The sequence below is a fragment of the Vulpes vulpes genome, chromosome 2, assembly GCF_048418805.1.
Source record: "Vulpes vulpes isolate BD-2025 chromosome 2, VulVul3, whole genome shotgun sequence".
Classification (NCBI taxonomy): Eukaryota; Metazoa; Chordata; class Mammalia; order Carnivora; family Canidae; genus Vulpes; species Vulpes vulpes.
In genome coordinates this window covers 61,624,166-61,643,265 of record NC_132781.1, presented here as the reverse complement: position 1 = coordinate 61,643,265, position 19,100 = coordinate 61,624,166, and the positions used below count along the sequence as shown (strand labels likewise).

Genomic DNA, 19,100 nt, shown 5'->3' with positions numbered 1-19,100 from the left:
GGGTATTAAAGAAGGAGATAGTGATCTAATGGCAGAGGTAGCTGGAACCGGGAGGGCTGGATCGTTGTCATAACTAGAATGTCAGCATATATGGAAGCAATCCCATCTAGAAGTCAGGAAGAGTAGAAGGAGGAGTGGTGCATGATGTATCAGCAAGATCGATAACGTCTTTCGATAATGTCTGAGGGATGACACTGAAGAATGTACTGACGAAATCTCGCAATGGGCTTGCAGAAGAAAAAGTAAAAAAAGGAAATCATTGTGTAAAGATCCTGAGGCATGAATAGAATTAGCTTAGGTTAATATTCATCTTACCCCTCCAGTTTTTCAGATTCTCGTAGTCCTATCCTTATAGGTTTAACTCTGTATTGCTTCCGTTTTAAACATATCCCTGTGCATTCAGGATTTAGATTAATTTAGCTCAAATCTGAAAATCTGATCTTGTCAAGTTATGCATTTAGAAATAAGAAACTTCAAGTCACTCCTCAGAGCTACTCTCTGAGTTCGCAGAGAGAATTAAACTGTTTCTGGGGTACTTTACTGTACCATGGTTATGACACTTACCTGTATGGTTGTCCATTATCTTCACTAGACTGTAGTAAGAATGGGACTGGTATTTCTTTTTTTAACATGGTACATAAGTGCTTCAAACAGTATCTGGCACGTAGTGAGTACTCCATTAATGTGTGTTGTATTCCTTTTGAAATTACGATTGGAGCAAGGACTTCAAATTGATACAAATTTAGCTGATGAATTTTTAAGAATATAATTTTATGAAGATGGAATCATTCTAGTTATTAGTTGATTCACATAGTGGTAGCGTTAGTAACTACTAAACATTCATAGTTTGTCATTGTATAGTAAATTGATATAAAGTCATAAAGGTAAAAGATTTGTTCATAAAAGAGCAGTTTGTATCATTAAGTGGATAATTGAACTGATTTGATTTGAAATAATAAGATAACAAAATTCTGAGCAGGAGAAAGGAAAGTAGCCAGAATAGGGCACAATGCTAAGAGTGTATTTGAAGACCCTTCGTTCACTTCTATCTCATGCTTCCAGGAAAGTGTGGGAAATCCTGTCTATAAAAGTTCTAAGAATCTTCATTATTTAAATAGGATAGGCAAGTTTTTTCCAGCCACTGTCTGAAGGACAATATGAGGAATATGTCCAATATGAGGAAACTGTGGAACTAGCTTCATTCAGATGATGAGCTGCTGAGTCAATGCCACTTGCATACTATCTTCTGCATACAGAGTATCATAGTTGGTGAAAGCTGGCAGTTTGTCCACTAAGCCATCCCCTCCAGCATGATGAATGAACCTTTACAGTCATAACTCCAGCGTCTCTATTGCAACACTTTTAATGATAGACACTGTAATATAAAACAGGATAAATAGGCAATTCGGTCGAGTAATTTGGAGTATTCATACTTACTCGTCATAAAATAAAGATGACCAGCCAACTTCTCTTCATGACTTCTCCCATCATATCAAGTTTTGCATGTGCTGCCATCAAATGCCCTCTTAGGTTCTCAATAGACGTCCGGTGGATTTCCTCTTCCTTGGAGTAGGGTTAATTATTTTCAGGAGGCCAGGACACTGAGAAATTCTAAGGGGTGAGGGATGGAAATCTGCTCCATCATCATCCATAGCTCATGCAACTTGGGAGTGGAACTTGTTCCTTTACAGCCATGGGTGCTTTCTGACTGCATGCCAGCACGTTTCATGGCTTCACTATTGCTTTTGTTCTTTTCTTATTTCTTATTTTTCATCTTGCCCCTTTAGCCTCTGTCTCTCCACTTAGAAATCCTTCCTGCCCTCCTAAATGTCATTTATCTCAATTTTATCAGTTATTTTCATGCCGTAAATGCACTGTAAATACATTGAGTACTGTAAATGCACTGGCCTTGCCAGAGTGAGAATTCTAGAATTTAAATTCTACCTCTGTCACTCGCTAATTGTCTAATCTTAGTCAAGTCATCCCGCCTCTGAGCCTCAGTCTCTTTAATGTGAAGAATAATCTCTAACATAGCATTGTTATGCCGGCCAATCCAGGCAAAGAATATGGCAGTGACTAGCCTATTGCAAATACTCAAAAAGTGTTGTATGCTAATATGTTGTATGTTAGTCCTTCTTAGACCATTGCACATGAATTTAAACAATAATTTAGAAACAATAGATCAGTTTATTATTAATCTACAACTTCTACATAACTAAAGGAATATACTTTTGATACTAACATAGTATCAAAATTGACTGGTCATCATAAACTTAAAGAAAGTGACTTACAGATACGAGACCAGCTTCATAAAAGCTCTATTTTTACGTAAGATTTGTGGCTTCTCGGGATGACACCAACTTTTGCTCATAGCTGTGTATTCTTTTGTCCCTGGATGAATCCCTTGTGGCCCTCTCTTTTGGAACAGTTGGACTTTGTGAGGGGTTTCTTCTCTCAGACCTTACCCCCACCCTCTCAGTCTCCCTCTCCTTCCTTCTACCTCTTTCCCCTCCCCCATTGTAGCCTCTACAACCCAGCCCCAGAGCCTCCCTGATCCGCAGCAATTAGGCTTCATCAATGTAGAGAGGATGCTTAACTATTGATTATTTCCCTGACATCAGTAATTCATCCCTACCATAAAAACCTAGCAAACATGCGCAATAAGCCAGTGTAAACCAACCAGTTAACAGTCTGATGTTGAGCCTTTCCCTATTTTATATTTACATATAAATATTTACACAGTTCTTTCACCCTGCATGGATTATTTGTGTTTTACAGCTCCACCCTGTGTACATGTTTCCTTGTAAAATGTATTCTTTTAAACCATGATTTCTACTAACTTAATAGTATTCTATGCCATAGGTATAATTCATTTATTCAGTTCTTGAGGGTTGGACATTTAGATTGTTCCCAGTGTTTTACTATTATAAACATTGTGGTAAACAACTGTGAACATCTTTATAAACACCTACAATTATTTGCACAAGGAACCTATTATATTTATTAGATTGGTCTTTAGTTCATTATTTGCTAATGAATGGTTATTTGTGTTCTCAAAAACAAAACTAATATAATTTGTTTATTTAAAATATTTTATTTATTATTCATGAGAGACACAGAAAGAGAGAGCCAGAGCCAGAGACACAGGTTGAGCATCTGCCTTCGGCTCAGGGCATGATCCCAGAGTCCCGGGATCAAGTCCCGCATCAGGCTCCCTGCATGGAGCCTGCTTCTCCCTCTGCCTATGTCTCTGCCTTCTCTCTGTGTGTCTCATTAATAAATAAATAAAATCTTTAAAAAAATATTAAAAATGCACATAAAAGTGAGCCACAAAACAATGTTACCACCTATACATCCCACCAGCCAGGTTTGTCTAATCTGAATATCATTATAGATGTTTTTAACTTCTACATACTGTACATTTCTGCAAACTTGTTTTGTTCTGCTTAACATTATGTTTTCGAGATCTGTTTATGCAGATACATGTAGCATATACTACTACTTTATAATTCTCAGTTGATGGAGTGTCCATTTTCTGTTGATAGATAACGTATGTTCTCATTTACTGTTTTATAAACAGTGCTATGGTGTGTAAGGGTGATATTTCCTTAGATATTAATTTTGCCTCTACTTGGGCCCTACATCAGGGGCTGGAAAACAAAAATAAGTAAAATATAGTTCCAATTCTTTTATTTTTAATTTTAATTATTTTTTACTTTTTATTTTTTAATTTTTTTTATTGGAGTTCAATTTGCCAACATATAGCATAACACCCAGGGCTCATCCCGCCAAGTGCCCCCCTCGGTGCCCATCACCCAGTCACCCCAACCCCCCGCCCACCTCCCTTTCCACTACCCCTTGTTCGTTTCCCAGAGTTAGGTGTCTCTCATGTTTTGTCACCCTCACTGATATTTTCACTCATTTTCTCTCCTTTCCCCTTTATTCCCTTTCCCTAATTTTTATATTCCCCAAATGAATGAGGCCATATAATGTTTGTCCTTCTCCAGTTGACTTATTTCTTTTTTTTTTTTTTTTTTTTTTTAATTTATGATAGTCACAGAGAGAGAGAGAGAGGCAGAGACACAGGCAGAGGGAGAAGCAGGCTCCACGCACCAGGAGCCCGATGTGGGACTCGATCCTGGGTCTCCAGGATCACGCCCTGGGCCAAAGGCAGGCGCCGAACCGCTGCACCACCCAGGGATCCCGACTTATTTCTATAGTTCCAATTCCTGAGAACAGAGTCTTAACAGAGAAAAAAGATGATGCACAAACAAATCAGTATGATACGGTTCACTCATATAGTATTAGAGTCCTGTGTATGTGTGTTTGTGTGTGTGTGTATGTGTGTCTGGTAACAATCCATTATCTAGAAAAAGGGAAAAAGAGAGACAAAGAAGGACAAAGACAGAAACAGAGAGACAAAGACAGAGACAAGAGAGATAGAGACTGAGACTAAGATAGAGAGACAAGAGACCAAGAAGGATGGAGACACAGAAAGGGAGAAACACAGAGACAGAGACTTGGAGGGAGAGTGAGAGAGAGAGAGAGAGCATAACTGAGGAGCAATGACCACCTCCTTCCTCCTTTGGAAGATGAAATGATGGAGCTGGGTGACAGCCCACAGAATGAACAGAGAGGCACTGGGCAGAATCCAAGGGAAGGGGACCTCTGACAGCTTCAAGCTGTAGAACACTATGCATGTATCAAAGGAAATATTAGACACCTGTCAAAATGATAGATGCCTGTCTGTGGTCATCAAATGGTGAAGCTGAGTCTTTAGGAAAGACCAGACAGCTGAAGAAATGAAGAGATTTGGATTTTTATCCTGTAGGCCAGGGGCAACTGTTAAAGTTGTAAGCATTGGAATAACATGATCGTATTTAAATTCTAGGAGGGTTACTCTGGTAGCTTCTGTGCAGTGATGAGGCTGGAAGTAGCACTGACGTGGCTCTAAACTAATACAGGGGGTTTTGAAAGTGAGATGGAGAAACAGAAAGTAGACTAGAGAGACTTTCTGGCTTTGCATCCTGGATGTGTGGCATGGCCGTGGACGAGGAAGAATGCATAGAAGGAAGCAGGTGTGGAAGGAGTCGAAGATGGGTGGGTACAAATTTTGAAGTATAACAAAATAATAAAAGAGGAGAAGGGGATGGAAATCTAGAGCACCTAGATGAAACATGTGATGGATACAGAATAGTGAGAAGTAACTCACACTGTACTGTGACGTCCAGTAGCCAGGACCATGCCTTATTTATCCTTGTATTTTTATAAGAACCCTACACCAGGGACTAGAAAACTCGCTGTTGGATGAATATGCTTCTTTCTTTAGAATTCAGGTGCCTATCTTGGTTTTTTGTTTTGTTTTTTCCCCTATCTTGGTTTTAAAGGCTTTATTTTCCCCTAGAAGTTGAGGAGGGCCTTCAGAGAAGCAGATGATGTCTTTCAGGTCCATTCAGCCTTAGACTCTCCTTAATACCTTGTTTGGGACTATTCCACTTCACAAAGACTTAATATGGCATTGCATCAACATCATTGACTCAGAGCTCACACCTGCAGGGTTCAAAGGTAAGATAGGGAGGAGGCAGAGAAACATCTGAGAAATGATGACTGTCTTCAGTGAGAGAACAAGAAAATACTATAGCTCTCGTTTCTAGTGTGGGTAAGAATATGAGCCCTTCTCTGGTGAAGTCAGCATTCCTGTGGTAGATTGGAGTGTGTGGTGTGGGATGTCTCCTCTAAACGTGTGTTGACTGGTGGAAAGTGAAATGATTTCATTAGATCTGTAGTCATTAGTTGTGGCTTTGCAATAGCATCCACTCATCTCATTAAACTCCAGGAAAATTGAAAATTAAAAAATTTGGGGATCAAAATGTCACCTGTCAGCACTTGTGTAATCATCCACACAGAGGTGGTGTTTGAAATGTGCTGTGGAGACTCTGTGCACCTGGCTACCTGCTTTAGGTGTGGCTCTGGTTCTAGAAGGAGAGCAATGAGAAGTAAGGAATCACTGTGTTGGCATAGATCTCCTCCGGCAGCTTTCTGTGAAAGTCCTTTCTTTTTGCCCATTTATATAGTCAGAAAGGTTTCTGTCTCTGTTTCTTCGTCTGATGCCAAAGTGCATTTCCCCCAAATTTATTTCTGATTTGGCTAATTAATAATTGCTTATTTTAGAATGACTTACCTTTGTTAACAAAACCTGAGGATTAATGAGTTCTATGCATGAATGTGGGCTTTATGACTGTGGTTGGAACAAATTCAAATAAGTCATAGTTCTTCTCTGAGTGTTCAGATTGCAGGCAATTCACTCTTACTATCCTAATATGTGCCCTTTAAATCAAGATAGCAGTCAATATCAGGGATCATATATTTCACTGCAAAGCAAGGCAGGTGTATTTCAATAATGTTTCTGTTGAGTTTCTATTGTGTTTTATAATTCACACTTTCATTTATTTTTGAAATAACCAGGATGATTCCTTGTCTTTATAAAATACAAACACACACATACAGGGATACACACACACCCAGGACACATAGACACACACAACAAAGGATACATTATAATACACATTCTTCCCAGAGTAGTTGGTCAGGATATTTGTGGTAAAATAATGTGGCACACCAGGTCAGAATGAATGAGAATTGCTTCTTGAATACTAACAGTATTCAAGAACCAGAAGTTCTTTTAGGTTACTAAGATATCACCTCAACTTTACTTTATTTGAATAAAAAACTATTTGAAGGAGTTTCCCCTTCTATGATAAATTTTTTGACTTTTTTGGAAGCTCTTCAAAGGAGTACTAGATGGCTTGGAAAGAACTCAGAAATGGCATTAGTTTACCATGGGTGCTGGATTAGATAGTGAACCGGGGTAAATTTCTCCAAATACAAATAAATATATTTAAAAACTTGTTTTGGATATAAGCTTGTGAACAGATATTATCTCAATCCCCAAAGTACTGCATGTAGGAATTTATCCTAAAGAGAATTGTAGGGGTGCCTGGGTGGCTCAGTTGGTTAAGCATGTAATTTTGGCTCAGGTCATGATCCCAGGCTCCTGGGATAGAGTGCGACATGGGGCTTCTGTTCAGTGGAGAGTCTGCTTCTCCCTCTGCCCCTCCCACCACTCATGCTCGCTCTTGCCCGCTCTCTGTCTCTCTCTCAAATAAATAAAATCTTTAGGGAAAAAAAAGAATGGTAAGGAAGTCTACAGAGATGTTATTCAAAGATAGCTATCACAGAGTTATCTATGATAGCAAAAAGCTGGGAACAGCCTTAAACATCCAACAACACGGAAGCATCTACTGTGAATGATGATATAGTTATAAAAAGGGATTCCTAGGGCCAATTATATTTGAAAATAATTATATTAGATTGCATCTATGGTAGAAATTCAAATAGGAACACACGCGCACACACACACACACACACACACACTGACAGGGAAACAAAGAGGGAAGAAAAAATACAACTGAGTAGTTACTTCTGGCTAATGGGTAATAGATGATAGGTAACTGTTGATTCCTTCTTCATCTTCCTCTGAATTCTCCAAGTAAATTCTCCAAGTGATATTGATTTTATAATTACAAAATGAAATACAAAATATTAAGATGACTCATTCCCTGTTCCTGGCAACATTTTGCCTGCTGTCCATTTGTCTGCTGAGGCTGTTGACCCTTTACTATGGAGGAGGAGCGTGAGAGAGGTGTACTAAACTGAAATGGCTCATCTCCTACCAAGTGCCATATATGCTAATTAAATGGTAGAAAAGAAGAAATGAAAAGAGAAGTGCCTGGATGGATTAAATGGTGTGTAAATTATATCTCAGTATGGCTTATTTAAAAAAGAGAGATGGGAAGCTGAAAGACCTAGGGTTGCCAACCTTGAGGGTAACTGTGGCTTTGAAGTTCATTTTCAAGAATGTAGTAGAAAGAAGTCATCTCGATTTCAGTGAGCACTAGAAAGATTGGAGCGGGGCAAGAGAGGCAAGAATATGAGGGAGGGAGATTGGAAAGGAAAGTCTCTGGCTACTCTCCATTGAGTTCCTGACCTCCCCCTTGCCCTTCTATCTTGAACATTCCTTGGTGCTGAAGCTCTTCTTGCCTCACACTCCGCAACTAGTCACAGGTCATTAATAACTCTCTCTGCTTTAGTCACCTGAGGGCACCTGAGGGCATTCAGATTTGGCCTGTAGCAAGCTTTGTAATAAATAGGAGTACTTTCACTTCTTTTTTTGCCCTTATATAAATATTTTAATCATTAGGAAAATCTATATAGTTTCAGATTAATCTGATTTATCTCCAGCATCAGCTAGTTCTTGGTGTTTCCTAAAAAGGCATGTATAGGGATATTAACAAATTTTTTCTATAACATTAAATAATACATTCTCATATTTCTGAGTATGAGATTTTCTTTCTAATATTGTAGTTATCAAACAGATTTAAAATAGTCTTTGAATAGAGAATTTTCAGGATAGGCATTTCATCATTTTATTTATTTAAATATCAGTGTTCATAATATTTTTTTCAGGATTTTATTTTCAATCTCTATGCCCAACGTGGCGCTCGAACTCAAAACCCAAGATGAGAAGTCACATGTTCCACCAACTGAGCCAGCCACAATCCCCCAGTGTTCATAATATTTGTTTTAATAATAATAATGACAAATATTTATTAAGCATTTCTGAAACATGGTATTATTTAAATCTCACAACACCCCTAGGAGGTCAATAAGGTTACAGCTCTTATATAATATATGCATACAGTTGAGGCTTAAAGTGAATTGATTTGCCCATGGTCATATAATGAAGATCCAAACCAGGACTGCTAACCACATCTTACTCTAGAGCCTTTGATCTTGATTCTTCATTCTGTTTTTGGCACTTCCCACCATGATTTTGGGAAGTGGGATGGGCTTTTATCTTCCTTGTTTATTTGCTTTATCTTACGTGTGTTATAATAATTGAAAGGGCAGGCATCCAGCATGCATTAACTGTTTCTCAAGACTCTGTAGTTATGTTGGTCACACTTTACATTTTATTAGTAACACTTTTCAATAGAAACAAAGGAACATATCTCAGGGATACAAAAAGCTAGCATGTGTTTAAATTTGCAAAGCTCAAGGAATTGTGGCTACAATTCTGTAACTCCCCGGCCAGTAAGTAACATTTCACATTCATGTATTCAAATGGCAAGAAAACTTGACATTTCCCTTAGCTGAGTAGAGTATCATTATATCTTTATTCTAGCTGTGCTTTTCTAAAACACAGCATGCCATGTATATCCTTTTCATAATGTGTGACCATGATGAAGAGCATACTCTCATAGAGTGACATTGACATTCTTGAAGAACTAATAATCTGTTAAAAAAAAAAACGCAAAATTATCCTTTCATTTCATTTTTTTTGGTTACAGACCGATATTTGTTTCTTTTTTAAAAAAAATTTTTTTAAAGATCTTATTTATTTATTCATAGAGGCAGAGAAAGAGAGAGGCAGAGACACAGGCAGAGGGAGAAGCAGGCTCCATGCAGGGAGCCCGACATGGGACTCGATCCTGGGTCTCCAGGATCACACCCGGACTGCAGGCGGCGCCAAACCACTGTGCCACCGGGCTGCCCTCAGATTGGTTTCTAGCAAAATATGTGTTTCAGTTGGAAAAACTTAAGCTCCTGGGACGTTTTTAGTAGGACTCTGATGGCCAGGGATTTAACTTATAAGTCAAATCAAGATATATATATTTTTTACCTATTATTTATTTTTGCATATTCATTAAATGTTTTCCTATCAGCAAATATGCCTCATTAGGGATTTTGGTCTCTAAACTCTAGATGGAAACTAGCTGGTTTGGTACATTGCTAATCCTAGAATAATTATGTAAAGAAAAGAAATCCACCCCCCCCCCCCAGTCCTCAAAGAGACAAAAAGATAACGAATCACAAATTATGATATCGGTTTCCTGGAATTAGCTGGAGATCATATCATAGTCACATAACAGTAGTGGCTAAATCAGGTAAAATTTTAGTTTATTTATATGTGATCCTTTCAGCCAATTTTTTTTTACCCTATAGTAATAGCTAGAGATATTCATAAATTAAATCGAATTGCTAAAATCACCAAAAGGAGATTAACAATGAGATTTATTTGTGAAAATTAATTATACCTTATTTTTTTTTGGAAAAAAAGAGGTTTGAAGTGACTTGTATGAAAAGGTGGACATTTTAGTTACATAAAAAGGTCACAAATAGTAACTTAATATTCATAAAACTATATATGACACAAGATTCATATTGTGTTTGAGATTTTAATTAGAAAACTGAGAAGCCAACGACAATTGTCAATCATCAGATGCCACTGTCTGCCAATTACCAGGCTCTGTTCCTTCTCTGTTTAATTTCACTTTTACAGCAAATCTAGACCAAGGGGTAGGAAGTGTGTTTATTTTTGTAAATGTGGGATATAACCTTGCTATTAGTGGAAGATCATACAATTTACGGTTGTCATGGTGGAGATGTGTTTGCCTCCAGAGTCCCAAGTTCTTTCCAATGAGTCAGATCACATGTGCAGACCAAATGGCCAAGCTGCCTACCCTACGGGGGTAACCACTAATTCCTAATAGAGAGTTGTCAGTATCATTGTTTTCCCAAATGAAGAATTCCTTGGATCTTAGTCCTGTCATGCCCCATGGCATGGAATAACTGGTCTGCATCCACGCTTCCCCCTGAGATTTGAGATTTGGAACTCCTGAGATTTATGCTCACTTCTCTTTTCTATCCTGCTGTCCTTGCTCCTGAGGCTAGGTGAGACACTTCTAAGACCTGCAGAGGCACTTAGTGCTATTCTTTCTCTTTAGCCCTGCAGTGCCCGCCAAGCCAATTAAATTATAAGGCACATAAATGAGAGGAACTACTCAGTGTTCACTCCTCTTGGAGGCTTTTTCTTCCACACTACCAAGAAATGAGAAACTTATCTCACAAAGAATACTTCACATTCATCGGCCCGGATTCTGAAGATTTGTATGTCATCTGAAGATGTACAATATGTGGTTACTGAACTGTATTCAGTTGCCTTCTGATATTAACTCCTCTTCACCAAGTTCAAATGTACGGGACAGAAACCTTGATAATTCTCCTATTTTCCTATGGGACTCTTTGCCATTTGTTTTTCTCCCAATTAGCTTGATGTGCCACCTCTAAGGATTGACACATTGAGCCTGTCTAAAGCTACACTCTACCTCCCTACCTTTATCATCCCCACACACTTATTGAACACCGGGTAGTGTCAGGAACTGTGTTAAGTGCTGGTTTTACAATGAGACTTACTTAGTTTCTACCCTCATGGAGTTTATAGTCTTAAACAGATATTGATCAAGTAATAGCATGAAAATGTAATGGCAAAATTTGAAAATTGGTGAGAAGGTGCAGGGCCAAAGATGCGTACATATAGAGACTTGACCTTCTATCAGGATCGGTGCGGCCCCAGAAGAACTTGCAGAGGAAGTGGCTGTTTGACTGCCATACACTTTTCAAGGTAAATAATCGGCAAGAAAGACCTTTGCAGTTTTCTTTCCCTTACCACTTTTACCCAGGCACCTTGCATACATCTGGTGTATTTTTTATGGCCATGCATTTTGGTTTTACAAGTCTGCTGCATGTAGTGCGCTCGCATTCTCTGCAGGCAAGGGCTCTGTCAGTGATCTTGAACTCCTAAATGTCTCCTGAATGCCTCCTTACAGTCCTGTTAGACTGCATGAGAAGGAAGCGTGATGGCAGGACACGAACTCTACCAGGAAGTCTGAAAGCTTTCTCAAACCCACTTTTGTGGATTTCGTTCATTTTTTTTAAAATCAAACATTTTGGTATTTAGTGTTATTTTGTTTATTTTTAATGAGCATTTTTAAAAAATGAGCACTTTTAAAATATTTTTGTTTTTTATTTTTATTTCTTTTCAAGATTTTATTTATTCATGAGAGACACACACACAGAAAGAGGCAGAGACACAGGCAGAGAGAGAATCGGGCGCGGGACTCGATCCCGGGACTCCAGGATCACCCCCTGGGCCAAAGGCAGGCACCAAACCGCTGAGCCACTCAGGGATCCCCCTGCATTTTTTTTTAAACATCAAAAAACTATTCCTGTGATTTCCCTACTTTTCTCTCAGGCCTCTTCAGAACTCCATGCTCTGCATATTTGTGGTGTTTCCAAGTAAATATGAATGTGTTTGGTTTTTACATTGCAACAACTAGTAATACTCCCAAAACAAAGCTGTCGGCAAGGTAACAGAGCCACCCATTAAATCCCTGAGAGAACAGAGAGCTTTCTTCATTCTCTCAAAGTGCCCCTTCTTTCCTGACTTTGGCTTACACACTGAGCTCATCTATGGCAGTGGACTCTGTCAGGTTTGGCCTTAATTATTGTTTAATATTGTATTGTTTTTACACCTTTTGGAGGACGAAAATTAGAAATAACACCATTCAGTTTGTTAATAAGTGTGACAGACCAATCTTCTCATTACTATTTATTTCAACAGTTGTTATGTGATCATGTGTTTAAGGCCACTCCTTTATGTGGGGGATGGGGTCTCAAGTGAAGAGTGGGATCATTCATTATATTTATCAACACAGTCTTTCCAATCTGCTGGGGAGTGGTATGATTTTTAGACCAGAAAGATGGATGGGGTGGGGAGGTCTGTGCCTACTAGCTGAGACAGACCCTTCTATTGGCTTTGAAGGAAATAAATCAGGTAACTCAGTGTTCTGCTTTTGTCAGTGGGAAGGAAGCTATGGTATGGGTACAAAAGGCACCCAGGTGAGTTGTGGTAGGACATGCCCTAGCCCTCTGGATTAGGCTATAGTTTGATTAAATTAAAACTTAGAATTTTGCAAATGTAGTGTTTTCCCCATAAACTTGACAGCTTCCCGATACTAAAGTTTTTTTTTCTCGTGAGATTAATGGTGGTATCAATAGATGTGATGTTTTTTATTGTGTAATGATAAGTGACAGCATTTGGTATATCTGTATAACTCAATAAAGTAATGTTTTCCAAATAAGCAATGCATGATGTCACCAAATCCATTAAAAATGGAAGATAGACCAATATTGGACTTTAATATTACAGAATATGGGAAGCTCATTGAACTGGCTTCAAATTCCACATTGTAACTAATCTTTGAGAAATTACCACTTGTCAAGTTTTGGTGTAGATTCAGAGAAAGATAACCATGATTATCTTAAAAGGCTATGTTTTTTTTTTTTTTTTTTTTTTTTGCAGTTTAAAATGATTTATTTGACAAACTTCTGTGGCTTACATTTTAGCATTTCATCAACTGCAAAAGTGAGGAAATAATTTATGGGCCTGGTATGCTTTTGAAAATATTTATGGTTCATAAAAATGTACATTCATATAGTTTGAAATGAACATATTTTAAGAAAGTTCAAGCATATACAAACATTGTTTAATCTCACAAAATGTATTAATTTTGTTGGGAATATTTCCACTATAAAAAGGTCTTTAATTTACCAAAGGATTTGACACAAAGCTTTACTTTAAGTTGCAATTATTTTTTCCAGTCTAAAGAAGGGTTACGACTCATGCTATCCTCACATTGCTGCTTCTGTGCAACCATATGGATGAGAAGAGACACCAAAAGGGTAAAGTCTTAGTTAGAAAGAAGATGCAGGACAGACAACCAACAGGTGTCCCTTAAGGAAGACCTCAGAACAATATGCAGTCAGATATAAAGACAGTTAAATATGAGGGTCAGTCCTCATCTGCATATACCTGTTCTTTTTTTTTTTTTTTTTCCTTTAACACACTCATTCATACTGGAAAATGTAATGGTGACTATTTGGTCATGAATCTTAAAAGGCTATTTTTATTAGCCTTTTACTCCAACTACATATGTGTCTGATGCTGGATACAGAAGCAGATTTGAGAATCCAGCTGTCTTCTCCTAAGCTGAACATAAAAAGATTATCAATGGTAAAACAGTGCCTCTCTTCTCACTATTTTTTGTCTTTGAATATATAGTTATTTTAAATAAACTTTATTGTTTATTTTGACATGTAATAGGTTTATTATTTTTTTCCAAATAATTAAAAAATATTTAAACAGTCTACCAGTTTTAATTGCTTATATGATAAAATAAGTGTATATAAGTTACATAAGCAAAGCTCCTTTGAGTCTTTAATAATTTTTAAGAATGTAGTCTTGAAAACAATGTTTCCCAAACCAATAATTTGCATAGTAACACTCTTTTTATTCATGTCTCTATTCAAATGGCTTATGTTTAGAGAGGCCTATCTAAAAATAGCAGCCTTTTATTTTTCGTTCTGGCACTTCTCATTATCAGACATTGCATTATGTATCTATTTTTTTCTTTGCTATCTTCTCTTTGCTATCTTCTCTTTGAAAGTATAGGTTCTGTTAAGAAAGATTTTTGTCTGTCTTGTCCATTACCTTATTTCCTTCACCTACTATAGTACCTGGCACATAGTAGCTATTCAGCAAATATCTATTGAAATAATGAAAATATTTCCTATGTGGATATTTTCCCTGTAGTACTAAAGCTTTAGAGACTCCATGTGTAATTCTTTTTAATTATGCCTCACACTTTTGCTATTATTTTTTAGTCCGTCATGGGTTTTTATACTACCTGACATATCCAATCAGTTTTCACATGGTGTTCCCCAGCACCCTCTCCCCACGACACATTCATATGGGTATGAGGTTCCATATTTCCTGACAACAACAACTGTCACCGTGGCCAGACACAGTCTCTTAATTACACACCCCATTCTAGGTATGCTGGAGACCTCAAGCTAGAACTGCATGAAGTTCTATTGCAAAATGGGAATGAACACCTCTTCGTGGTACTCTCATAGAGGGGCACAAAACATGCTATAGAATTTTTAAGGAAAGAGCCCTTCCCATTGTTTTTGACTTCTCCCTCTCCAGAGACCCTGCGTGAACTTCATGGGAGAATGTAAGTCCAATCTAAGTTAAGAACACTATCTACTTAGACTCATCTCTCCCCTAACAAAAAATACTATGCTGGTGTAAGCTCCTTACATACACCTGACTTCTTTCTTTAGAGCAGGATCTCAACCTTGGCTATATATACATTTGAATCAATTGAGAATCTTCAAAATACCGATTATTATGTTCCACCCACAGAAATTCTGCCTTAGCTAATCTGGGATGCAGCCTAATCAGTGAGAATATTCAAAGCTCCCCAGATAATGTGAACTGGCACAGCCACTCTGTAAAATTGTGTGGAGATTCCTCAAAGAGTAAAATAGAATTACCCTATGACCAAGCAATTGCTCTACTGGAGATTTACCCCAAAGATACAGATGCAGTGAAAAACCAAGACACCTGGACCCCAATGTTTATAGCAGCAATGTCCACAGTACCCAGACTGTGGAAGGAGCGTTGGTATCCATCGAAAGATGAATGGATAAAGAAGATGTGATCTATATATACAATGGAATATTCCTCAGCCATTAGAAATGACAAATACCGACCGTTTGCTTCAACATGGATAGAACTGGAGGGTATTATGCTGAGTGAAGTAAGTCAATTTGGAGAAGGACAAACATTATATGGTTTCATTCATTTGGGGAATATAAAAAATAGTGAAAGGGATTAAAGGAGAAAGAAGAGAGAATGAGTGAGAAATATCAGTGAGGGAGACAGAACGTGGAAGACTCCTAACTCTGGGAAACGAACAAGAGACAGTGGAAGGGGTGGTGGGTAGGGGGGGATGGAGTGACTGGGTGTTGGGCACTGAGGGGGGCACTTGATGGGATGAGCACTGGGTGTTATACTATATGTTAGCAAATTGAACTCCAATAAAAAAATATACACACAAAAAAAAAACCTCCCCAGATGATTCTAATGTGCAGACCTAGGTGAGTTGTCCCTCAGAGACTATTCAGTCCTCCCCAGAGGGACTTCTGTTGTGTCCCTCCCCCCAGATCATTGCATAAACCCAGCCATAATTTTTTCTAAGAATTGAATTCCAAGCAACTAAGCTATTTCTGACCTGTCCAATGGAGAAACAGTCTTGTAAATTCAGGTTGTATCTGAACTGGAATGTGATCAATTGAATGGGAATCAGCCTTCCTCTTCTCCTAAGTGCACAGTGGGAAATAAAGTATCTTCTCTGTCATTTGGTAGTTATCTTCAGACTCCTGCTCCATCTCCAGCCATTGCCCCCAGTGTGCATCCTAGACTAACAATCTCAAACTCTTTTCAGTTTCCTTAAACATAAGAAGTTTATGAGGAAGTACATATTTGTTTGTAGAGTTGGGTTCCTGTGTTTGGAACAGCTTTTCTTACCCTTTTACCTGACATATTTTGAGGCATCTCAGAATCATCACAGTCCTCTGGAAAACAAACCTTCACTACCACAAGCCAGGTTAGGTGTGCCCTCCTTTGATTGATTTTCCTTCTCATCCTACAAATTTCTACACTACACTGCCATTTTCTGTTACAGTTGTCTGACTCTCCTATTTAATCATGAACTCCTAAAAACAGACCATGTACTTTTCTTAATTTTTGCATTGTCAGTATGCAGACAGAGCATAGTGCATTAAACCATCAATAAGTGCCTATTATATGTTGGGAAAAGTTAGTGAATATTTTATGAAATATTTATATTTGAGGTGTTCTTAGGGAGTAGATGTCTATAACTTTTACTTTACATGTGTTGTCCAAACAGTCATATGATGTATCTTGGGTCATACTCCCTAGTTGTTGGGTACCCAGTCCTAGACAAAAGAATTCCTGACTTTAATTCAGTGCCCGTGCTGTTCAGAATTTTCTGTAGTTTTTTTTTTAAGATTTTATTTATTTATTCATGAGAGACACAGAGAGAGAGGCAGAGACACAGGCAGAGGGAGAAGCAGGCTCCATGCAGGGAGCCGAAGGCGGGACTCGATCCCGGGACTCTAGGACCATGCCCTGGGCCGAAGGCAGACACCCAACCACTGAGCCACCCAGGTGTCCCCTGTAGGTTTTTTAAATTGATATTGTGTTGCTTGGCTTCGATTTTGGTTAAGAATGATTTAGGTGCTGCTATGTGAGAATGCACTTTCCTGAGTATAAGTTAGATATTTGGGGAGAGTGTCTAAATTCCTAAGCTGCTCAATTACCACAACTCATGCTATCTGCTCTAATAGTTGAAACCATACCTGTTGACATCCCATGGTATATGCTTAAATATTCCCTTTGAAGTAAATAAAATCATTAATATATCACAGCATATGGTAATATGAATTGCATAGTACTTGCACTTAACCTAGATAAATTTTTAAAGCAATAGTAAGAGTAAAAAACAGTGAGAAATAGTATATTAAATAATACAGGCTATTTACTTGACATTCTATTTAATTAGGAATGTCCAGGAGTGAACATAACATAGAAATATAAATATGCTCTACCTTCAGACAGTATTGCTTCCTACATGTCTCTTAGAACTCAGGCATCATACTTCATTATATGTGAGTCTGTAGATGAAAGATATGACTTATTTTTCATTCAGCATGGCCCATAAACCTGAGACAGCCACCACCTCTGGTATCAATCAGAGAAACTGATCTTATCAAGTACTGGAGAGAAAAACCAGCCATGTTGGATTCACTGAGAGGCAGTAGATTGTTCTCCAGCATGGTACCTTCAAGAACAATTTTCATAGACCTTAAAACCTATTATCCCATTAGGTAGGATTTTTCTATATGTATGGGAAAATAAGATTTCTGCATATTTTATGGTATATATTGTGTATCATATGTTCTGTATATATTATATCATTGCTAATATAGAACATTTTATATAAAGAAATTATTTGTATTATTTTCTGGTCAATAATGTTGAAATGTACACATATTGTCCTATCTGCTACAAACAGACATCAGAGCAAAACATTTTTAAAATTAATAAACATAGTTGTTCTAGAAAACAAGAACGAGAGATCTCTGTATTCAAGAGTAAGGATATTTTCCTAAAAGAAAAAGGCAAAAAAAAAAAAAAAAGAAAAAAAAGAAAAAGGCAATGGGGAACAAATAAAGTTCAGAACAGTCAGAGCTGTGAAATCAGTAGTCCATAGGCAGGCAAGGGTTGGAACCCAAGTGAGTGCTTGGAAAAAGGTGCCATTATCTTTATGCCCACACAAGTTGTGTGTGTAGCTCACAGCCACATCTATACAACTTGTGTAAAACTGGGTGCTGGGAAAAATGCCACCTGCTTTTGACTCTCAGCTGACCTAAGGACAGCAATACCTCCTGACATTTAGCTTGGGGCTCCTGCAACACAGCTCGTACAGTTATGGGAGCCCAGAGCTGAGCCTTAACAGGAGCATTTCTAGAAATAGAACTGTAAAGAGTGTAGCCCTCAGTGTCAGACTTGCAGAGGAGCCAGACTGCCAGTAGAGCCTGTGCAGAGGCCACCACAACCTTGCTTATAAGAGAGCAGAATGGAAAAAAAAAAAAAAAGACAGCAGGAGGCTCTCGGAGGAGACACTCTGTGGAAAATGACTACATAGGCACTTCACAAAGACAATGAAAGACAACAAACTGGTAAACAAGAAAAGCTGATAGTGAGGAAAATAGATATACTAGTACAACCAAAAAAGGACTTCAAAATAAGGACTTTTGATGCCATTAGTAAGATAAGAGATTACAGCCATGAGAGAAGAATGAAAGTTTAAAAACAAGAATATGGGGTTATGCCACAAGAATAGATAATTATTAAAAATAAATAATAAGAAACATTGGCAATAAAAAATGTAGTTATTGGAATTAAAAAATAAAACTTTAAAGGCAAACTGAATAGCAGTGAGCACAGCAGAAAAATAAGTCCACTGGGATAATTAAATGAACTTATCTCAGAATTCAACTTGTGATATGGACAATAATTCAAGAAACTCCTCCAGGAGAGGATAGTAGGGATAATATAGATAGCATCTTAAAGGAGGATCACTGATAATTTTATGACACTTGAGAAATAATGAGTTTGAAAAGATTCACTGTGATGAGAAATACTATGTCAAAATAATTATATTTAGACACATAATATTAAAACTTCAGAACATTAACAATCCTAA

At 37.8% G+C, this 19,100-nt stretch overlaps 1 protein-coding gene across 18 annotated transcripts in view; it reads left to right on the top strand.

Moving 5' to 3' along the window:
• Positions 1-19,100, top strand: part of MTHFD2L (methylenetetrahydrofolate dehydrogenase (NADP+ dependent) 2 like) — a 130,719-nt gene that overhangs the window by 60,403 nt on the left and 51,216 nt on the right. Inside the window, exon 7 of one of the 18 annotated variants that reach the window (XM_072748784.1) lies at positions 14,796-15,153. The exons of 15 other annotated variants lie outside the window; for them this stretch is intronic. In XM_072748784.1, coding sequence (XP_072604885.1) covers positions 14,796-14,818 — 23 coding nt within the window. In that variant the 3' untranslated portion in view covers positions 14,819-15,153. Of the gene's footprint in view, positions 1-10,847; positions 13,044-14,795; positions 15,154-19,100 lie in introns of those variants that run through there. 2 more of the 18 variants (XM_072748783.1, XM_072748779.1) reach the window with 2 other exon arrangements.